The sequence below is a fragment of the Rhinoraja longicauda genome, chromosome 20, assembly GCF_053455715.1.
Source record: "Rhinoraja longicauda isolate Sanriku21f chromosome 20, sRhiLon1.1, whole genome shotgun sequence".
In the NCBI taxonomy this organism is placed as follows: domain Eukaryota; kingdom Metazoa; phylum Chordata; class Chondrichthyes; order Rajiformes; family Arhynchobatidae; genus Rhinoraja; species Rhinoraja longicauda.
In genome coordinates this window covers 28,803,150-28,827,454 of record NC_135972.1, presented here as the reverse complement: position 1 = coordinate 28,827,454, position 24,305 = coordinate 28,803,150, and the positions used below count along the sequence as shown (strand labels likewise).

Below are 24,305 nucleotides of genomic sequence, written 5' to 3'. Positions count from 1 at the left end.
TAATTACAACCTAAATTTACGTAGTCGGCTTAATACAATAAAACGTACGAATATTCCTTCTGAATGAATTCTGCATTATTATACATTCATTTACAGGACATGAGCAGTATTGCCAAAGCATCTCTAAATGTCCAACTAGCTCACTATTGAATCTGGTGCAACATATAGGCCAGAGCTCCAAAGGTGGCAGATGTACAGTCCTGAAGGACATTTGTGACACAGAGTTGCCATAACAGTATGCTACTTTTATGATCTCCATTCAAACATTTTTTTTTATTTCAATGTTTACATTAAAAAAAGAGAAACAGAGGGCCTGCAATGGAAAATAGTTTAAAAGTTCTATTTCACCGATTTCCCCAGAATTGTAAGCATTTTCCCCAATGTAAACCATTAAACTTGGAAAGACTTTCATTTTGACTAGAACGTCAAGATGCTTTGGTGTGAAAAGTGCCAAATAAATTAAGCATAATCACACCTACAGCAATAACCAAAGTAAATCAAGTCATTCAGTAGTTCCAGCTTACTCCTTCACCGAAGAATGTTTTAGATCATCTGTAAGTCGCCATTTCAGCTTCATGTCTGTTTCTCAACAGTGCAGCTATGTTTACTCTGACATTCAGAAACTTATAAAATGTGTTTTAATTTTTAAATAATCATCTTTCTTCCCTGCAGTCTTATAAATTTCTGTTCAAAATAATGTGGTTGGGAATTCTATGTTAAAGAGCCCAAATGAGCTACGATTCCAAAATGAGATATTCAGCAGCAGTACACTGGCAAGAAAAAACCTGCAGAGATCAGCACATTCGTGTTCACGGGGGCTCCTGAAAATTATTGCACCTTTCCCCCCCCAAAAAAAAATCAGTTCTGTACAGTGCTATATTAATATGGATTTCCCAATAGTGACTTAAATTTGTTGCTTTCATTGATGACTTAATTTGTCATTATTTGTGACCAGATGGTTATCCCAAATAAAATAAAAGCATACTATATGACAAATAAGCCAATTTTAACATTTTATTTCCTTTTAAAACATAGACCAAACTCATTTGAGTTGCAAACATGTCGCTTAACATAACAGAACTCTATTTCAGCAGCTTTTATTTTCACCATCTGTCCATTTCCTCTGCTGCTGGTATTTATTCCATTTCAAATTTTGTTCACTGGAGGGAGTGATTATCCTTTACACAATTCCTCACATGGAGCCTCACATGGAGGACAAGACTCCAAACAAGAACAGAAAAAGCAGTGATCTGCCATGCAATTACCATTGCAGAGAAACAAAATCTTGATCTTCAAAACACCATACCATTAGACAGAAAAGCTCATTGACATGAAACATTAACTGTTTCTTTCTTCCCAGATGCTGCTTGACTCTGGGCGCTTTTATTTCAAAGTTCCAGCATCTGTAGTATTTTTTTTTGTATAATTGCAGAAGCCTTGTTTTCACAGAAGAGTCCAATTGAAAATGCATGTTGAACAGGAAGTGACATTGAACAAAGAAGTGAATTATTTTACCAAAAAAAACTAAAGATTTCTATGGGCAACCATATACAGTATTTGCTTTCCCTCTACAAATAAAAGATTTCATAACCGGCTGGAAGAAATCTGGTCAAAAGCCATTCCCTGGCATCCTCAGGGGAACATTCTAGAGGTCAGGAATATAACAAAAACACAATAACCTAGTGCAAACGCTTGGTAAGCACACTTCGTCAATGACAAAGATGTTTGTCTATTTAGAATAAAATTGCAGGATGCCTAGTCAAAAACAATTTATTCCCCAAACTCATCCTAGTGTCAACGTGGTATGTGCAGGAAACATTAAAGAAGGCAATGAGATAGATATTTTGAATTTTCATATTGTAATTCTATTGGTATAAAAAGATAGGAATAATGCACTCTCAATGGGTCAAATATTTCATTAAGTTTACTTATTATCAATTTCTAGTGATTCAGAATAATCCATATTCCCATATAACCTTCATGTGCAGGTAATATTCAAAGCTGCAAGCTAGCACATTTACCAGAATAGATTTATTGCCATTTAGGAAATATTTAGATTGTTACAGTCATATATAATTAATAGATTTCATACTAATCTTTACTTGCTTTAATGTCTCAGTTTGGCTATAGATTTGAAAAAAGTTTGCTCTCTGAAAACACTAAAGTGCACGATGCAAAAGTTGAATAACTCAAACCATTATTAATACATGTTAAATTCAAATGGAAAATTTGATTTACATCCAAAAAAGGAAATAAAGCTTATGAAAACACAACTAATACACAAACATCCAATTCTCCAGCAAACAAATTGCTTAACTGAGCTCAATATTTATTTCAGCTGCTCTTATTCCACCCACCTCTTTTCTATAGTGTGCCACTGATACAGTTGCAAATTCTCCAAATAGTTCTTAAAATGACAAAACTAAATACTTGCAAGAAAGGAAACCGTCCTTTGTCACTTAAGTACAAGTCACTAGGGAAAAAGAATCAGATGAAACACCTATAAGAAAAATAAATATTTCAGACGAGGAAGTTCTGGAAACCACATTGTTGAATCACTCAAAGCTCATGCATTTTATTTTCCAAAGACTGAATCTTAGAGTTCTTCCTTGTAAAATCCAAGTTTGGCTAGTGACATTTCCTTCCTTAGATGCATCACTTCCCAAAACATTTGTTCAACTGTAAAAATGATAAACAAAACAAAATAATTAGTCTGTACTACCGTTGATTTAATGAGTTACTTGCACTCCTGATTAAAATTCTAACTACAATTGAATTTTCACAGAAGACACATAAATGCATTTGATTTTTAAACTTTTTTCCACATAGGCAATAGATAGAATGACGGTCATATTTTGAGATATAATATACTCCAAAAAAAAATCACTGAACGATGGCTTGCAGCAATTATATTCATTCAGACATTTTAACATCATGGACTCATCTAAAATACGTTCAAGATAAACTATATGTAACTGTATGAACACTTAATTGCAAAATCTATTATTTCAGTTGCTAGGAGGAGCAAGAGGAAAGGAGCAGGTTAAATCTGGAAGGTTAGATCGCTTGGGATCCAAGGAGAGATAGCTGAATGGATAGGAAATTGGCTTCATGGAAGGAAGCAGAGGGCGATGGAAGGTTGCTTCTCAGACTGGAGGCCTGTGACTATTGGTGTGCCTCAGGTTTCGGTGCTGGGCCCACTACTGTTCATCATCTATATCAATGATTTGAATGAGAACATTCATGGCAAGATTAGCAAGTTTGCAGATGATACAAAAGTGGGTGGTTTTGCAGATAGTGAAGATGGTTGTGAAAAATTGCAGCAGGATCTTGATCGATTGGATGATGGAATTTAATACAGAGAAATGTGAAGGGTTGCATTTTGGCAAGTCTAACGTGGGCGGAACCCGCACAGTGAATGCTTGGGCTCTGGGGAGTGTTGCAGAGCAGAGGGAGATAGGATTGCAGGTGCATGGTTCCTTGAAGGTGGAGTCACAGGTAGAAAGGGTGGTCAAAAAGGATTTTGGCACATTGGCCTTCATCAGTCAGACTATTGAGTAACTGCATGTTGCAGTTGTATAAGGCGTTGGTGAGGCTGCATTTAGAGTAATGTGTTCATTTCTGCGCACCATGTTATCAAGCTGGAAAGGGTACAGTGAAGATTTACAGCGATGTGGCTAGGGCCAGAGAGTCTGAGCTATAGGGAGAGGTTGAATAGGCTGGGACTCTATTCCTTGGAGTCAGGAGGATGAGGGGTGATCTTATAGAATTGTATAAAATCATGAGAAGAATAGTTTGGGTAGATGCAGAGTCTCTTGCCCAGAGTAGGTGAATCGAGGAATAGAAAACATAGGTTTACGGTGAAGGGGAAAAGATTTCATAGGAATCTGAGAGGTAACCTCTTCACACAAAGAGTGGTCGTTGTATGGAACAAGCTGCCAGAGGAGGTAGCTGAGGTAGTGACTAATGCCAATGTTTAAGAAACAGTTAGACAGGTACATGGATAGGACAGGTTTGGAGGGATATGGGCCAAACGCAGGCAGGTGGATTAGTGTAGCTGGGACATGTTGGTCATATCATATATCATATCATATATATACAGCCGGAAACAGGCCTTTTCGGCCCTCTAAGTCCGTGCCGCCCAGTGATCCCCGTACATTAACACTATCCTACACCCACTAGGGACAATTTTTACATTTACCCAGCCAATTAACCTACATACCTGTACGTCTTTGGAGTGTGGGAGGAAACCGAAGATCTCGGAGAAAACCCACGCAGGTCACGGGGAGAACGTACAAACTCCTTACAGTGCAGCACCCGTAGTCAGGATCGAACCCGAGTCTCCGGCGCTGCATTCGCTGTAAAGCAGCAACTCTACCGCTGCGCTACCGTGCCAAGTTGGACCAAAGGGCCTGTTTCCACGCTGTATCACTCTATGGTATCTCATGCTCCTTTTTTTGCCCTCCTGATTTTATTCTAAGTATGCTCCTCAATTCCTTACATTCTTGCACGGATATACTTGACCCCAGCTGCCTTTATCTGACATATGCCTTCTTCTGCTTCCTGACCAGAGCCTCAATTTCTCTCATCATGCAAGGTTCCTTACTCGTCTATCTGGCTTTCCCCACTACTATCATGTCTGTAGCACCAGTACCCAGGAACATTAAGCTGCCAGTCCTGTCCGTCCCTTATCCATGTTCTGTAACGTTCCAGTTCCACATACCTATCCACGCCCTGAGCTCATACACCTTACTTCGTCAGGTCTCCCACATTGAAAAAAATGTAACTTAAACCAACTGATCTGCCTCGCTCCCTGCTGTGCTCCTGCCAATCTTGTCTACCGAACTTGCTGTCATCACCTACTGTAACGACTTCCAGCCTCTCACCTGCCTCATTCCTACATTGGATACCCTCACCCTACCAATCTAATATATACCTGCCCGAGTAGCACTAGCAAACCCACCCACCAGGATATCGGTTCCTCTCCAGTTCCGGTGCAACCCAACCCATCTTATATCCATCACCAATGCCCCGGAAGATGCCTCAATGGTCCAAAAAATCTGAATCCCTGCCCCTGCACCAATTCCTCAGCCACAAAAGCACTTGTCCCATTTTCCTATGCCCACCCTCCCTTGCACATGGCTCTCGGAGCAATCTGAAGATTACTACCCTTGATATCCTGCAATTTAACCTTTTCCTAGCTCTCTATATTCACTCTACAGGACCTCATTCCTTTTGCAATCAATATAATTTGTGCCAAAGCGCATAATGGCTTCCAGCTGCCTGCCCCCTTGAAATATTCAGCAACCACTCCAAGATATCCTGAACCCTGGCTCCAGGGAGGCCACACATCATCTTTGAGTCTCTTTTGCTGCCACAGAATCTCCTGCCTGTCATCCAAACTAACAACTCTCCCATCATCATGGCTCTGCCCCAGTTTTCACCATTCCTTGCAGTGCCTCATCAGTTGTCAAGGGGAATGGCCACAGGGGACTGCTGCACTCTCTGCCTACTTCCTTTCCTCGTGGTCACCCATCTACTTCCTGCCCATATCCTAGGTGTGACCACGTCACTGTAACTCCTATCTATGACCTTCTCATAGCTGCTCAAATTCCCAACTGTGATCTGTAAGGAGCTGCAACTGAATGCTGCAGTGTAATCCTCAGGATATTGAAGTCCCCTGACTTCCTACATCCTGCACGAGAAGCATACCACTGCCCTAACTGCCATCTTTACTGCACTAGATCAAGGAAGATTCATAAAATAAAAAAATAGGCCATACTTTATCACACCATCACCCTCGATACTAAAGAATCACACTTACTCTCCTCACGGCACTTGCACCTCAATACACCATTGCCAACAAGCCGCACCACTTGTTTCTGCCTTCCTTTTTATACGCCTACGAGGACCTGTCACTCCTAAATGCCAACTGCTTTCAGCTCCCAGACTGAATGTGGCTCAATAACTGGCTGTTGACTTTTAAAAGTCCCGCTCTTCTGTTCCTGTTGGCAGTTGCTCACCGAATATGACTTTCTGATCTGCTGACCTTTTCCTTTCAGTGGCAAAATCTGTTCTTGTCTAATACCAAAGCTGGTCATGCCCCAATTTAGAACTTTAACCGTGTAGGAAGGAACTGCAGATCCTGGTTTAAACCAAAGATAGACACAAAAAGCTGGAGTAACTCAGCGGGACAGTGAAGGAATGGGTGACTGAAGAAGTGTCTTGACCCGAAACGTCACCCATTTCTTCTCTCCAGAGATGCTGCCTGACCCAATGAGTTACTCCATCTTTTTGTGTCTATTTTAGAACTTTAACTTGTGGACCGACCCTGTCCTTATCCATAACTATTTTAAACCTAATGGAACTGCGGTCACTGGTCCCAAAGTGTTCACCCATTGACACTTAAGCAATTTGCTCTGTCCAATTTACCAAAAGCAGATCCTTTGCTCTCTCTTGTGGGGCCTTTACATATTACCTGAGGAAACTTTCCTGAACACAATCGACAGATCTCACCCCACCTAAGCCCTTGGCATTATGACGTCCCAGTCTTTATTGGGGAAGTGAAATTTCTTATTATGACAACCCTATTATTATTGCAACTGTCTGCAATCTCCTAGCATATTTGTTCCTCTAATTCCCATTGACTATTTGGGGGCCTACAATCCTAACAAGGTGTCATCCCCTTATTTTTCTCAGGTCCATCCATGTAGCCTCACTGGGCAATCCTTCAGTAAAGACATCACTGACTACTGCTCTGATGCTTTCTTTAATCATTAAAGCAACTCCCCCATCTCTATCTTACCTGTAACACCTGTACCGTAGAATATTAAGCTACTAGTCCTGTCCCTCCCATTGCCAGGTTTCTGCAATAGCTATAAAGTCCCAGTTGCATGCACCTATGTCCCGAGTTCATTTGCCTCGCCCATCAAGCCTCTTGAAATAAATGGAATTTAATCCAAGCATTCCTCAATCTCTGACATGCTTCTCCCTGTCCAGTCTACTGAGCTATTATTGACTACTGTACAGTATTATCTTCAAGCCTCTAACTTGCCTCACTACTGCAATGGGTTCTGTCCCCCAGCCAATCTAGTTTAAACCCTCCTTGGTAGCACTTACAAACCTGCAGAGATATGGATCAGTACAGGAAAGTAGTGCTGAGATATAAGAGCTTATGGTAGAGCAGGATCAAGGGGCATGCTTCTCACGTTCTTCTGCTCCTGACTAGCAAGACTAATGTCAGTTGTCGCCGCAATCAAGTAAAGAAATTCCATGTTAGCGTTTTGGGATTTCAGCTAAATGTAGGAAGGCATAATTTGTCTTTAATCAGTTTTATTGCAAACTCACAAATGACAATGTTTCCTTAATTAACATCAAAATATCATTTTTAAAAAGATTTTTCAATTTTCAAATAAGTACTCACCATCTTGTTGTTTAACTAGACCCTGCTGAATATATCGAATGTAAGTGAAGAAGTTACATACAGACATAATCTAAAAAAAGACAACAAAAATTAATATCTTGCTCTCAACTTAAATAATAATTTATTAGCTGCTCATCAGAAAATACTGGAAAGAGAAAATACTTAAATATTTTTTAAAGTGTCACATACATACCCTATATCTACAAAATGGTGAAACATAGTAGTAGCTACTGGAATCTCCCAACTTAATTCGGTGCTTACAAGTTTTAGTTTGACCACTCAGAGCACACTTCCTGAACAGAAATAGAAAACCGATTAGAGAAATGCACTTTTAAAAATTATATTCCTTTGTCAAATAAGCTTATCTGTAGTCGTGAATTTTAGGAACTGGCACAATTGTGACAAAATTCCAAGAATAGATGAACATATTTAAACATCATACCAAAACTGCCAACTTGTGTTGCCAACATGCACAAGGTTTAGGTCTGGGGTAATCCAACTTAGAAACAGTCAAATATTGGACCACTTTCGCTAGGTCCAAACAACTGGAAACGTTTTTTTAACCACCTGATTTTTTTTGTGAAAAATCACCATCTTGAAGCATTCAATTATCACCATTAATAAATAACCATAGAACACATTCTTTACCAGATATCAACTACCTTGTGTACAAAGTTAGCAGACCAACCTCTAGTGAGACTAACAGCACCCACTCAAAAAGATAAAATGGACAGCAACATCAATATACAGATACCAAACACAAATCTATTAGAACTGAAATTCCCTACTCATCCACATGATACACATTTGCATAACCCAATGATGGTCTTAGCAATTAAATGAATACATTAGGATATTTGTTCACCAAATTAGCACCCAAGAAAGTGCAAGTTAGGGCTGATACAATTTTCTTTTTGGAGTGTAAGCAAGTTCCTAAAAGCTCAATTTCATAGCTTAATAATAATTCTGCCAACAATCTCCAGCCTTGAAAACAATAATTTAAGTATAACACCTCATTCTCTCAGAAGATGTTGAAGATACTTTAATTCTACTAAAGATTTTTCATTTATATTTCCTCAATTTTTACTTCCTGCAACAATTTAAAGCCAAGAAACGGGCTTGGCCAACTTGTAGCCATAGATTTTATACAATGATTAACAGCAACAAACACTTCCTCACTTTGTATAAGGGAGAATAAAAATCTTCTTGATTTAGACTTTAGAGATACAACGCCCACCAAGTCCACGCCGACCAGTAATCACCCCTTACACTAGCGCCATCTGACACAGTAGGAATCATTTTCAATTTTACCAGCCAATTCACCTACAAACCTGTACATCTTTGGAGTGTGGGAGAAAACCCATGGCATCACAGGGAGAACATACAAACTCTGTACAGACAGCACCCGCAGTTAGGATCAAATCCGGGTCACTAGCGCGGTGTCAGCAACTCTACCACTGTGCTACTGATGCTAGCAGAGAAGGGGCTCAAGCCCTATAGATAGAAAATGGCTTCACATTATAACAAAATTTTAGTTCTCTCCCACTATACAAATGAGGCAGCACCCATAAAAAGAATAAGAGTTAATGCTTAAAATGTTCTCATTATGTGGCATGTGTATTTAATTGAACAGAATTACCTATACGTTGATGCATAGAAACTTAAAGTATACCACATAATTAAAACGGGAATATTTCCAAAAAATATCCAGTTGGAAGAATGAGTAAAGCATGTGTACAAGTGTACCAATAGGGCTGACACTGGATATTTATTCTTGAGATAACTAAAAAGGCAATACGGGGAGAAAAGATGAGGTACGAGGGTAAACTAGCCAATAATATAAAGGAGGATAGCAAAAGTTTTTTTAGGTACGTGAAGAGGAAAAAAATAGTCAAGGCAAATGTGGGTCCCTTGAAGACAGAAGCAGGGGAATTTATTATGGGGAACAAAGAAATGGCAGACGAGTTAAACCGTTACTTTGGATCTGTCTTCACTGAGGAAGATACACACAATCTCCCAAATGTTCTAGGGGCCGGAGAACCTAGGGTGATGGAGGAACTGAAGGAAATCCACATTAGGCAGGAAATGGTTTTGGGTAGACTGATGGGACTGAAGGCTGATAAATCCCCAGGGCCTGATGGTCTGCATCCCAGAGTACTTAAGGAGGTGGCTCTAGAAATAGTGGAAGCATTGGAGATCATTTTTCAATGTTCTATAGATTCAGGATCAGTTCCTGTGGATTGGAGGATAGCAAATGTTATCCCACTTTTTAAGAAAGGAGGGAGAGAGAAAACGGGTAATTATAGACCAGTTAGTCTGACATCAGTGGTGGGGAAGATGCTGGAGTCAATTATAAAAGACGAAATTGCTGAGCATTTGGATAGCAGTAACGGGATCATTCCGAGTCAGCATGGATTTACGAAGGGGAAATCATGCTTGACAAATCTACTGGAATTTTTTGAGGATGTAACTAGGAAAATTGACAAGGGAGAGTCAGTGGATGTGGTGTACCTCGACTTTCAGAAAGCCTTCGACAAGGTCCCACATAGGAGATTAGTGGGCAAAATTAGGGCACATGGTATTGGGGGTAGGGTACTGACATGGATAGAAAATTGGTTGACAGACAGAAAGCAAAGAGTGGGGATAAATGGGTCCCTTTCGGAATGGCAGGCAGTGACCAGTGGGGTACCGCAAGGTTCGGTGCTGGGACCCCAGCTATTTACGATATACATTAATGACTTAGACGAAGGGATTAAAAGTACCATTAGCAAATTTGCAGATGATACTAAGTTGGGGGGTAGTGTGAATTGTGAGGAAGATGCAATAAGGCTGCAGGGTGACTTGGACAGGTTGTGTGAGTGGGCGGATACATGGCAGATGCAGTTTAATGTAGGTAAGTGTGAGGTTATTCACTTTGGAAGTAAGAATAGAAAGGCAGATTATTATCTGAATGGTGTCAAGTTAGGAGGAGGGGGAGTTCAACGAGATCTGGGTGTCCTAGTGCATCAGTCAATGAAAGGAAGCATGCAGGTTCAGCAGGCAGTGAAGAAAGCCAATGGAATGTTGGCCTTCGTAACAAGAGGAGTTGAGTATAGGAGCAAAGAGGTCCTTCTACAGTTGTACCGGGCCCTGGTGAGACCGCACCTGGAGTACTGTGTGCAGTTTTGGTCTCCAAATTTGAGGAAGGATATTCTTGCTATGGAGGGCGTGCAGCGTAGGTTCACTAGGTTAATTCCCGGAATGGCAGGACTGTCGTATGTTGAAAGGCTGGAGCGATTGGGCTTGTATACACTGGAATTTAGAAGGATGAGGGGGGATCTTATTGAAACATATAAGATAATTAGGGGATTGGACACATTAGAGGCAGATAACATGTTCCCAATGTTGGGGGAGTCCAGAACAAGGGGCCACAGTTTGAGAATAAGGGGTAGGCCATTTAGAACGGAGATGAGGAAGAACTTTTTCAGTCAGAGGGTGGTGAAGGTGTGGAATTCTCTGCCTCAGAAGGCAGTGGAGGCCAGTTCGTTGGATGCTTTCAAGAGAGAGCTGGATAGAGCTCTTAAGGATAGCGGAGTGAGGGGGTATGGGGAGAAGGCAGGAACGGGGTACTGATTGAGAGTGATCAGCCATGATCGCATTGAATGGCGGTGCTGGCTCGAAGGGCTGAATGGCCTACTCCTGCACCTATTGTCTATTGTCTATTGAGATAAGACCTCTGCTGACAAAACTAATATTAATTGTTCAACTCTTGTTACCATGAAATAGCACTGACAGACTGCATTCTTGTACCATTGCAGTCTGGGCCCAAATGTTCTCCAACATCAACCAGAAACAATGAAAGGATTGTGATAAAGGTTGAAGGGAAGATATTGTCTCGAGGTTGATTAGATGCAGCTCCATATAATTCCCATCCTTACAAATCATTTGGACTTAAGGGAAAATGCTATGGCTTGTGTTAAACAGTCTTATTGCAAGAGGAAATTAAGACCATTTTTATTTATTGACCAGTTCAGTTAACTGCATCAGACACAATTCAGACTTTATTTCCTTGACAAACTTTTCCGTTTTATTTTAAATTTAAAAAAGCTCAAATTAATTTATGAAATGACTTTTAAAGCATTGGCTTCTCCACTATACATGCTATGATAGAAGACTGAAGCGGCACCATAAATATACTGATAGCTTCAGTATAAATAGAAAAACTTTATATTTGCATTTTCCATCATAAATGTAAATACCGTTGTTCATATAGAATTTGATGCAGGAATTGTACTCATGTTCAAACATTAGTGTATTACACATATTCAAGGTAATTAAAACTGTTAAACTTACTTGGGTCCTCCACATTCCACTGCAGAAGCTTTCACAACAGGGAGAGGTTGAAAAACAACTGGTTCTATGCTTAGAGTGTTCCCTTCCACAGCTTCAAGAATTGTGGAAGCTAGCTGGAGTTTGGAAAAAATATTTAAAGATTGCTTAAAAACGTGTTCAGCAAACTTCACTGCAATTAATTACCATGTTTTGCATCATATCTGCATGGAATACATTGTAAACAAAACCATTTCAATGGATGGTTGCTGGATTGGATAACGATCTGTAACACCCTCTAAGAAGTCTGCGAACGATGAGTCATTTGAAAGCTCTAAGATTGAGATACACAGATTTCTGTTGGAGTATCAAGAGAAATGTGACACGGTACAGATCAGACACAAGTGTAGAATGTGCTCAAAATGATCAATGGCTTGCACTTTTCCCACAAGGACAGTGGCCTAGAACACTGCATGTATAAAAATTGTTTCAAGAGCAGAATGCAGTTGACAATATCAAGATGGAAATGTGTCATGCTGGAAATTCCGCAGGATGCTTTCAATCATACAAATCAAAAAGGACTGAAACTGGAGATGTAATGACTGGAAAGCACAGCATGTCTGGGCTCCATTGGTGGAGTCCAGTGAAAAAGTGGATGGACAGTTGTACCTCCATCTGTTACTCAGCTAATCCTGGACTACAATATTCAGGGCTGAATACCCACATGATTCAACCAAAAGGTTTCTACTGTAACCTTTCCTTATAAGCAAACATGAAGTCAACTTTCAAGAACTAACTATTCAACAAAGACTACGGACCTAATTCATAGCATTTAATTATGCTTTTATTGTCACATGTATGGTGCAAACACAGTGAAATTATTTTCTTTCAGTCTAGTAGTCTATTTCCATACCCTGATTAGCAAGTAATACTAACATTGAGTCACTTTCAGTTATATGGTTGAATTTCTTACCTCATTTTTTGAAAAGGTCAAACAAGGATATATATCTTCTTTATAGATTCTGTCTAAAAAACAGCACGTTTTATCGATTGTTGGTTCTTCTTTCCATGCTTTAAATTCACCAAACAGAAGCAAATCAACCTTTTGCAAAGTTACAAAATAAGTTGTAAGTAAGGCCAAAGATAAATTAATAATATCTAACTGGAAATTTCAAAAATAATTGCTGAAAGTGCCAGTATTTTAGCAAATTGTGTGATAATTTGATTTTACCATTAACTCTTAAATTAACCACCAAAATTTCCAGGATTTTTGTTTAAGGTTGTACAGAATGTATTTATTCTGACGGAATGACATGTTTACCAAAATAAATTAGTACACAAAATCTCTCCACTCTATGCCAAACAAGAAAAGCACCTTTCACAACCCCGTCAGCTGGTGTGGCAATACAAGTGACTTAACATTTGTTAAGAATGTCAGCCTTGATTCTATGAATTGCACAAAGTCCATTCAGATGTGTTCCAGGATCAAGCTGTGGTCTTGAATTTGCTATCTATACTAAGATCCAATCTTTGAGGGAGATGTTAAGGTATACAATGGCCTCCATAATGTTTGGGACAAAGACCCATCATTTATTTATTTGCCTCTGTACTCCACAATTTGAGATTTGTATCAGCCATGATCACATTGAATGGTGGTGCTGACTCGAAGGGCCGAATGGCCTACTCCTGCACCTATTGTCTAAAAAAAATCACATGTGGTTAAAGTGCACATTGTCAGATTAATTAATGGGCATTTTTATACATTTTGGTTTCACCATATTGAAATTACATCAGTGTTTGTACATAGTTCCCCCATTTCAGGGCACCAAATTGTTTGGGACACATGGCTTCACAGGTGTTTGTAATTGCTCAGGTGTGTTTAATTGCCTCCATAATGCAGGTATAAGAGAGCTCTCAGCACCTAGTCTTTCTTCCAGTCTTCCCATCACCTTTGGAAACTTTTATTGCTGTTTATCAACATGAGGACCAAAGTTGTGCCAATGAAAGTCAAAGAAGCCATTATGGGACCGAGAAACAAGAATAAAACTGTTAGAGACATCAGCCAAACAGGCTTACAAAATCAACTGTTTGGAACATCATTACGAAGAAAGAGAGCACTAATCGCAAAGGGACTGGCAGGCCAAGGAAAACCTCTACAGCTGATGACAGAAGAATTCTCTCTGTAATACAGAAAAATCCTCAAATACCTGTCCGACAGATCAGAAACACTCTTCAGGAGTCAGCTGTGGATTTATCAATGACCACTGTCCACAGAAGACTTCATGAACAGAAATACAAAGGCTACACTGCAAGATGCAAACCACTGGTTCGCCGCAAAAATAGGATGGCCAGGTTACAGTTTGCCAAGAAGTACTTAAAAGAGCAACCACAGTTCTGGAAAAAGGTCTTGTGGACAGATGAGACAAAGATTAACTTATATCAAAGTGATGGGAAGAGCAAAGTATGGAGGAGAGAAGGAACTGCCCAAGATCCAAAGCATACCACCTGATCTGTGAAACACAGTGGTGGGGGTGTTATGGCCTGGGCATGTATGGTTGCTGAAGGTACTGGCTCACTTATCTTCATTGATGATACAGCTGCTGATGGTAGTAGCATAATGAATTCTGAAGTTGTATAGACACATCCTATCTGCTCAAGTTCAAACAAATGCCTCAAAACTCATTGGCCAGCAGTTCATTCTACAGCAATACAATGATCCCAAACATACTATGAAAGCGACAAACAGGCATGTGAGTGAGGTAAAAAAAAAAAAAGAGGAAAAGAGCCGAGCACTTGCGCGAGGCGTACAGCGGGGTCAAAAAAATTGGAAAATTTACACACAAAATTACTAGTTTCAAGCCTCTTTTAGTGCATTTCAAAGTAAAAACAGACATTACAAAATAATGTGAATATGTCACTGTATACTAATAACATTTTGAAGTAAATTCGCACATTAAATTAATAGTCAGCCCAAAAAGGTGGGAATTGGCTTTTTTGCTGTGTTTTATATTTTAACCCCATCTTAATTAATTTAGTTTCTATAATCTTGCACTTAAATTTAATATTTACTCATTACAATTCCATCTGATTTTCTGGCACTCTTGGTTCCAGAGCTTTGCTGGTTTATTGAGCCGGCCAAGGAAGCTGGCTATGGGGGTAAATGTGCTGGCTCCAGCTGGGCTGGAGTTCCAGAGACCCGGCCGTAGGTTGCAAATTCCACCCACCGATCGGCAGTAGAAATCCCGATGAGGTCGAGATTGGCTGTGTAGGTGCCACATTTTCGGGGAGACTTCCAGGGCGCGTGGGGGATTTCTCGTGGAACCCCAAGCAACCTCTATCGGAACCCTAGTGTTAATTACAAGTCTATACATCATTTCTTTTCTTTTTTTTCCGATCCGATTTCTGTATTGGTAAACACGATTTTGGCAAAGTGAAAAACGCGGAAATCGCGCAAAAAGCGCGGAAAATTGATATTTAAAACGCGGGAAAGCGGAAACTTCACATGCCTGAACAAAGGAGTTTTTTTAAAGCTAAAAAATGGTCAATTCTTGAGTGGCCAAGTCAATCACCCGATCTGAACCCAATTGAGCATGTCTTTTATGTGCTGAAGAGAAACCTGAAGGGGACTAGGCCCCAAAACAAGCATAAGCTGAAGATGGCTGCAATACAGGCCTGGCAGAGCATCACCAGAGAAGACACCCAGCAACCGGTGATGTCCATGAATTGCAGACTTCAAGCAGTCATTGCATGCAAAAGATATGGAACAAAATACTACACATGACTACTTTCAATTACATGATGTTGCTGTGTCCCAAACATCATGGTGCCCTGAAATGGGGGAACTATATATAAACACTGCTGTGATTTCTCCATGGTGAAACCAAAATGTATAAAAATGGCCTTTATTAAAATCTGACAATGTGCACTTTAACCGCGTGATTTCTTTCTATTACAAATCTAAAATTGTGGAGTACAGAGGCAAATAAATAAATGATGGGTCTTTGTCCCAAACATTATGGAGGGCACTGTAGGTTTTCAATGATGACAATAAATGAGAACACGTCTCCGCTGTCAGGTGGTATTATTTGATGAAAATCAAACGCTAACCCTGACCACTGGTGTCTTAATGAAACAAAAAGCACTGCATAATTTTCAGTGTTTTCTTTCTAATTGCAAAGCACCAGAAACTTCATTGTTCATAACCCACAAGCAAATATGTAACCGGGTGAGGGAAGCTCTGTTCAGACACAGATGGATGATGCAGGATGATGGCACAGTCAACCATGTCACCAGAAATGAAGAGGAATGATGCCCAAAATGGAAAATAATATTGATCACGATTTGAGCACAGGTGTGTTTATCTAAGAACTACAAATGGATTAGATTATACAAATTGTAACAGTGAAATTCCTTACTAAACTTACTTCTTTGCAATCTCGTACAATAGGTTGTATCACATTCATCTCTTGGCTGTTGCTGGCCATGGCACTTGTACTTTTATTTCGAGCATGTCCCTTTTTAAAATGAGGTTTTGCATTCAATTGAAGCTCCTTCATGGATGATGTTGGTGAAGAAGTCTGGACGAGTGTTTTCAATGCTGTTACTTCAGCTTGCATCACATCAATCTTTTAAAGCAAAAAGGTTTTGCCACATAATTAAAATTAGTAAGTTAAATTAGTTTACTTCAACAAAACACAGGGTTAAAAAATGCAGTGTTAAAACAATACGCTAAACTACATCTTAAAAACAAAATTTGAAAAGCGATGTGGAATTACAGCACTGCTGAGATTTTCAAACGAAATGTTTTAAGGTGCATCCAATGAAAGCAATTCTATGCAGAGCTTTTATTGGAAAAAAATGTTCTAGCATTTACCTTGCCATGAGCTTCTTTTAACTGTTTCTCAGCGGCTGCTTGTTTGACATTTGCTTCCCGTACCATTCTATGAGCTTCCTTGAAAGAAAGGAAAGAGTGATAATTTAAACTCATTAGTCTCGTAACTAGAGGACTTTATATACGTGAGTGGGGCAAAGTTTAAAGGAGATGTGTGGGGCAAGTTTTTTTAAACACACCGAGGATGGTGGGTGTCTGCAAAGCATTACCAGGTGGTGGTGGTGGTGGAGGCAGATGCGACAGTGGCGTTTAAGAGGCATGGATATACAAGGAATGGAGGGATATGGATTATTTACAGGCAGCTAATGGTTGTCTTGGCATCATGTTCAGCACAGACATTGTGGGCCAAAGAGCCTGTTCCTGTGCTGTGCTATTCCATGATCATGTTTTTGTGATTTGGAAACTTGAGGTGAAGAAAGTTAGTGATAGGAAATGGGATACTTTCCATTTCAGAAAGCCAAGATCAGCATCAAACAGACCATGATTGGATGTAGAATATAGTTCCTTTGCAACAGTCATTTGCGGCCATTATTTCTACTGATTCACCACCCTCATCTTCTTTCTAAAGGTACGTCCTTTTATCCCAAGGCCTCTGGTCCTAGACTTTCCTATTAGTGAAAACATTCTCTCCACATTCACTCTATCCAGGCTTTTCACTATTCAGTAAGTTTTAACGAGGTCTCCCCCCCTCCCCAACCTCCCATAACAACATTATGCACATTTCATTTTTTTTAAAACAACACGTAGCAAAGGGTTATACAATGGAAAAACACTGAAGAGATTAATCGTTAAGTACACTTATTATTGCTGAAATGTGAATCTGTTTTGCAGCTGTGCATATTAGTCTCAAATGACATTTGTCTCCCCAATGTCAGCTTACGTAACCAATCAGGTGCAAGTATTTCTCAAAAGGAGACCAGTTTGCCAGACATCAAAATCTCACACATGAATGTAAAGAGTCGGAGATATAACAGAAAACCCAGACGTCTCTCCTGGGGAGGAAGTCAAATAATACCATTGATATTATAGAGACCTAGTTTAAAAAAGTAATAAGGATAAAGTAACAGGTATACAGTTTTTGTTTTAAACAAAAAATAGGTAGGCAGAAAAGTGCCACTCTGAGGGAATGTAGCATTTTGTGTACAATAGATAAAAACCAGAGATAGATTAATCTATCAGGTGCAGATAAAGGGAAGACGCAATGAAAAGGAGCAACGCACACGAGCAACTATACATTTGTTGTGGACCATTAAATTAAAAGGAGATACAGACCATGAACTTTATAATTAACTGCAGGAAGAAATTTAATTACCTCTGTCAGTTTATGATTCAGATAGGAAATAACATAGTAGGTTCATAATGGGCAAAACATAATGCTACACAAAAGGAATAACAGAATAAATAACTTACTGAAAACAATAATAAATAATGCAAATAGTAAGAGATCCGTCTTGCAAAAACGACCACAGTATTGTGTGGATATGAGAAGAAAATGAAAAATAATTACAAACCTAAAGATGGCAGTTTCCCTGTCAATTCCAGAGCATTTTGTTCCAGAAAACTGCCCTGACTCAAAAACAAATTTGTTCATATCAACTCTAGAAATGGAAACGCATCTGACAAACAACTTTATCAGATCCTGCACAAAGGTGGGGTTTTTAGAACCATAATCAAATTTAATTGTATTTTTAACATAATCAAATTCAAATCCAGCACATACAAACCTCAAATAAACTAGCTGTGAGCTCTTCAAGTTCTTGACCCAGTTGGTCTCTAACTTTGGATAAGCGTTCACATTCTTCATCTTTTAGTTTCAGTTCCTGTTGCACAGAAATTACAAATATTTTACATTCAACAATTCAAATACATTATCTAAATGAAGAATACAACATGTGACTTTTCACAAAAAACTTTAAGGGTTTAAATGTTTGGCTAAGGGTTTTCAGTTAAACAGCTTCATATAGTACGGCGCTTCAATATCGGGAGCCCCGACCGCCCCGACGTGGCAACTCCAACAGCCTGACCGCGGGAGAAGACGGCAGGGGAAGTGAAAAATACATTCTGGCCTTCCATCACAGTGAGGAGGTGACTGGAGGAGACTCACTGTGATGGATGTTTTTTTTGTTTGGTTGGTTTATGATTGTATGTGTTATTGCATTTTTATTGATTATTCTTATTGGTCTTATTGTTGAACTGCGGGTAATTTTTCATTTCACTGCACATTTATGTGTATGTGACAAATAAATGACTATTGACTATTCTTATTAAGTTTTACTGATAAAAGCTGGCTTACAGAGTTGCTAACCATTTTGCTAAAAACACAAGAGGGATAAATATATCTCCTGTATTTTATCAGCATATTTAAGGGGACTTATCCTTAAGTATATTTAAACGATGTTCAAGATATTTGTCACTCAGACTCGGCTTTTCATGCCTCTTCCTGTTGTCTTTAGGCGTTGGAAGTACATATCCACTTTTAAACTGCACAACTTTAACATTTTGTAATCAGTAAAATTGTATAACTTGGTATACTTATCAAAAAATTCCTATTCCTCCTATTAGTGTCTTTTACAGACATTCTTTTCTTAACATCCCCCTAGTACCCACTTTTGATTTGCACCATCACCACTTTCCTCGTCTAATCTCTCTCGCTTGTCCTTCTATCCCAAACCTTCCCTTTAGCTGTTTGGTTTTGGTCACCAATATTTTCAATTTTTTGGCAAAAGAACCAACTGATTTTCTTCTCACCGATCTGGCATTCTGCTTTATTCGAGATTTCTAGCATCTGCAGTATTTTGTTTTACAATAGCTCTGCCACAAAATATATAACTGAAATGTAAATGGATTAGATTTCCCATCTGTACAGCCACACTACGTTGTGCCAAAGCAAGAAAAGATTACAACAAAAAGTGGCACAGCGGTAGAGTTGGGGCCTTGGGCACCAGAAACCCGGGTTCGATCCAGACTGCGGGTGCTATCTGTGTGGAGTTTGTACGTTCTCCCTGTGACCACGTGGACTTTTTCCGGGTGCTCCGGAATCCTCCCACACTCCAAAGACGTGCATGTTTGTCGGTTCATTGGCTTCTGTAAAGTGTCCCAGTAGGATAGAACTAGTGTATGGATGATTGCTGGTCAGCACGGAAACAATGGGCTGAAGGGCCTGTTTCCATACTGTATCTCTAAACTTAACAAAACAGTTCAATTTAAATTAGTTGTTCTAAAATTAAATCTTGTAATCCTTAAACTGATTTTAAATAGACCATAATCCATACATGCAACAATATAAGACGACTTACCCTCTGAGCCTTAGCAAGTTCTTCTTTCAGTCTTTCATAGCCTTTCTCCCTCACTTCTTGTACAAATGGGCTTCTCAAATGAGATAGGCTGTCTGTACTTTGTTCAAAGACATCCTCTGTGCCTTCTTGAACTTCATTTGCTAATACACCTTGCAAAAATTCCACTTCTGCACGATGGTTGCCAACATCACTTGTCAGTTGTTTGGGTGAATTATGTACACTTCCAGAGGTAGCACACGGCATTGAAAATTTATTGCTGGAAACATTAACAATAATGTGAAAGATGACAGCTGTTTGGTGTGTTATATTTTGTTCAATAATCTGCAAAACATCTATACTTTAAAGGAATAAATCAATAGATGCACAGTCTCTTGCCCAGAGTAGGGGAATCAAGAACCAGAGGACATAGGTTCAAGTTGAAGGGGCAAAGATTTAATAGGAATCCGAGGGGTAACCTTTTCCCACAAAGATTGGTGGGTGTATGGAACAAGCTGCCAGAGGAGGTAGTTGGGGCTGGGACTATCCCATCGTTTAAGAAACAGTTAGACAGGTACATGGATAGGACAGGTTTGGAGGGATATGGACTAAGCGCAGGCAAGTGGGACAAGTGTAGCTGGGACATTGTTGGCCGCTGTGGGCAAGTTGGGTCGAAGGGCCTGTCCCACACTGAAACTCTATAGATACTCTATGACTAAGTGCTAAAGTAATTTCTGAAAACTGAAATGGAACTAATGGGCTCCAATGGCCTCCAAATGATGAAAATTTCAGAACCCACTGGACTGAGAAGACATTTTTAGCATTTAAAAGCCACATCAAAACTTTGCATCTTAAGTTAAGAAAACCAAATATAATCCAAGCAAATATTTCCTGGGTTAAAACCAGCATGGGATGTGCATGCACGATAAATTTTGACTAACACGAAAAAAAGATTACTGCAATGATTGATTTCTCCTTCATATCTATTAATTATTCAGTATACATTATTGCTACCAAACTTCCTTCTTCCGCTGAAGGCACTGTTATTTACAACAATATCTATCCAAATGCACCCTCTTTTATGCATCACGTGGCTGTCTCTTTTTCAAAAAAAATAAAGTTGTAAACCTATCTTGTAAGTGATTGTCAGTAGTGTTTTATGTCAATAACCTGGAGAGGAAAATCTGTTCATTTTTCTGCTCCCTGGTTTGGGATGCAGACAACAGTCATAGTGACAACTATGAAACTCGATGTGGACCTCCTACTTCATTTCCACTTTAATTTAAAACCACTTCCTAAAGCTTTCTAAATTCTATTCAATTATGATAAAAGCTTCATACAATGCTAAGTGATATTGCAAGTTTGAGGGAGATACAGAGGGGCTTATCCTTTATGGAAAGGATAAGCAAATTACAAGGAAAATGGAAAATAAAAAATAAAAATGTAAAGACATTTTTAATGGTAGAAAAAGTATTTTTTTTTAAATAGTGAGAGACTGTAAAATGCAAGAGCTCAGAGCACAGACACCCATGTACATGAGAATCAATTTTTAAAAATTAACATGCAGAGATTGCAGACAATTAGGAAGGCAAGCACTATGTAAGCTTTCTCTTTATGAGGATTGAGTATAAGTATTAATGGTGCATTACCCTAAATATATGGGGCCTTGGCAAAGTTTGACCTGGAATGTAGGTTTTGGTCTCCCTTCTTAAGGAAGGATATACTTGTGCAGAGGGAGTGCAAAATAGTTTCACTAGATTGATATCTGAGATTAGTGAGGTGAGGGGAGGGAAAGCTCAAATAAATGGTCATGCGAGGAGATGACCTCATAAATCTACAGTGGGCAGGAATGCTGGTGCTAAATGGCCCACTTGTAGTATTATTTCTTGTTATTTTTGAGTCAGTAGTGCAAAGATATTATAATTTGCAGGTGATAACTTGCATTAAAACTAAATAACTGTCCGGGATGGAAACTGAAAAGGAAGGCCATGCTCCAAAATTGCAAATAAAGCATTTAAAATTTCAAAGCTGCTACATTTAATCCTTCTAAACATAACTTATACATTAAGCATGTATAATTATTCTACTGATTAAAAATAGTTTAGGAGTGTAGCTAAAGCTAGCAATTAAACACAGCAGATAAATGTACCTGACATTTCTCGACTCTCCACTGCTGAGGTTCTGAGAGGAAGGATAAATCGGCTGGGTAGGAAGGTCTGCAGTAATCAGCGTACAGGGCTGAACAGGGCATGAGCTCACCAATGAATGAGGATGATAAAGAATTCCTGAGGCAGCAGCTTCATTAGTCTCTGATTCAGACAGTTCTATATAGTCAGGAGAGGCAGGCGATGCTAAATTCACTTCATGGAAGCCTTCAAGAGTGTTGCTGGCCATAGCAGTAGGTTCATTATATAAAGCTGTGTGTATTTAAAAAGGAAAGTATGAACATTTTTAAAAATGCCTGCATAATCCAATTAATCTCAGGTTGGTCTAATTTTTGCATAAAAAAGATTATACTTGCCAAATCAGGAAAAAAAAAATCTAAATAGGTTGTAAGTGATCCAAGCAAAAACAGCATAATAACAGAGCTTAGTGACTTGGAAACTATATTTAACCTTCAGATTGGTTATATGACAATCTTATTGTTGTCATTACTAGTATTTAGATCGGCTTCTCTAAATTTGCCAGTGGATCTTACCTGCACAAGACAGAAATTAAATTTAATGCACCGCTGGTTTGTGTGCATGTTGCCCTGACAGAGAAGACCACGGCCAAATGAACAATGATGGCAATGTAGACCGTTTAGCAACTAAACTACACAAAGATATTTATGAAGTCTCTCAACCTACCTCCACCCACACCACCTCAACACAGCATTATGCATCCTTATGGATGGAAGGAGCACCTAATTTTGCAAATTCATTTTGAAAAAGCTCAATTAACAACTTTTATTTATATATGTTGCTTTAAATTTCTTACATTTTTAGGTTTATGTTTATTATTATAATTTGTAGAGGTACTGTGGAAACTTTTGTTTTGTATGCTAATCAAATAAATCAGATATACTATAAATACAAGTCAAACTCAAGTACAATAGATAGAGCAAAACAGAAGATTGAGAGTGCACAACATAGTTCTGAGCATTGCACTTAACAAGTGAAATATAATACTTTAACTAAAAACATGCATCAGGGGGAAATAAATCACATTCATGAATTTAAAAACAGCTTCCGCTGGTTTTATAAAGTCATATCATACAGAAACAGGCTTTCTGGCCGAGTCCATACCAACCATTACCTACCAATTTGCATTAAACCGACAGAAACCCCATTTATTAATTCTCTCCATATTCTAGTCAACTCCTCTAGATTCTATCACTCACCAAGAAATCCAAGGGCAATTTATATTTTGGCCATTTAGCCTACCAATTTGCATGTTTGTTGGATCAGGGAGGAAATCAAAACAATAGGAATTTTGTTACACACAGAGTTTCGGAGATCTTTAAACCTGGTTTTAAAATAATTTAAATCAAAAACTGGCTTTATAATACCTCCAAATCTAAATAATAAACCTTCAAATTTAGCTCATGGTCTGAGTGAGGTACATCAGACAATATCTTTTTGAACACATGTTCATTGTAAACGGGGTACTAGTGGTTAAAATTAAAACAACCAACATTCAGCCTTTGAAACGGCAATAATATTTCATTCTTATAATTGCAGCCTAAGTAACGAGGTGGGAAGAAGTAGTGCAAGATAATTACAGATAGGCTTGTCATCATTAACACAGGTTAAGCTGCTTGCAATCATCAATCTTACACATGGTCTGCAATGAGAACAGAATGGTTTTCCACTTTATAAAGGCTTGTATATAAATAGAAACATTATCAGCACATTTTCTGCTTCTCCACAAGTTTGTTCCACAAATGGGGATGCTGTTTCCTGGTCACTGCACTTCCCTACGAGAAATTTAATACATTATTTTTAAACAAAAGATTTAATTGAGCCAAGAGCAAATAACTTATCGATGTCTGCAATCATAACAAATCAAAAATCACCCGTGCTTTTTAGCAACCCTTGCTTTACTAAATTGAACATCTTACTGGAATTCTAGTTCCATGTCTACCTTTTTCAAGAGTAAAAGCTGCAAGTATACTAACAAACTTGTTTATTGAATTGTAGCAAAAATAGGGATTAGTCACTGCTCTGATTAATGGATTACCCTCAACTATAAATAGTTATGGTAGCTACTGACCAAGGCCTGTATTCTGCAATTATCCAACACTTGTTCTACTGAAAGACAATATGGCCACTCTAAAATTCCAATTTTGTTTTTAGTTAAAGTAGCTTTAAGACTAAAATACTTTTCAGTTACACATGAAAATGCAAGCAAGTTCAATTTTGCATAAATG

At 38.8% G+C, this 24,305-nt stretch overlaps 1 protein-coding gene across 3 annotated transcripts in view; it reads right to left on the bottom strand.

Moving 5' to 3' along the window:
• Positions 1 to 1,022: 1,022 nt before the first annotated feature.
• The window catches only part of rab3ip (RAB3A interacting protein (rabin3)), a 39,052-nt gene continuing 15,769 nt past the window's right edge, over positions 1,023 to 24,305 (bottom strand). Inside the window, exons 2-11 of one of the 3 annotated variants that reach the window (XM_078417324.1) lie at positions 22,044 to 22,311; positions 19,919 to 20,174; positions 18,347 to 18,442; positions 16,605 to 16,682; positions 16,156 to 16,356; positions 12,705 to 12,833; positions 11,756 to 11,868; positions 7,617 to 7,716; positions 7,424 to 7,493; positions 1,023 to 2,679 (exon numbers count right to left, since the gene is read on the bottom strand). In XM_078417324.1, the coding sequence (XP_078273450.1) occupies positions 2,597 to 2,679; positions 7,424 to 7,493; positions 7,617 to 7,716; positions 11,756 to 11,868; positions 12,705 to 12,833; positions 16,156 to 16,356; positions 16,605 to 16,682; positions 18,347 to 18,442; positions 19,919 to 20,174; positions 22,044 to 22,288 (1,371 nt within the window). In that variant the 5' untranslated portion in view covers positions 22,289 to 22,311 and the 3' untranslated portion in view covers positions 1,023 to 2,596. Of the gene's footprint in view, positions 2,680 to 7,423; positions 7,494 to 7,616; positions 7,717 to 11,755; positions 11,869 to 12,704; positions 12,834 to 16,155; positions 16,357 to 16,604; positions 16,683 to 18,346; positions 18,444 to 19,918; positions 20,175 to 22,043; positions 22,312 to 24,305 lie in introns of those variants that run through there. The other 2 variants (XM_078417322.1, XM_078417325.1) reach the window with 2 other exon arrangements.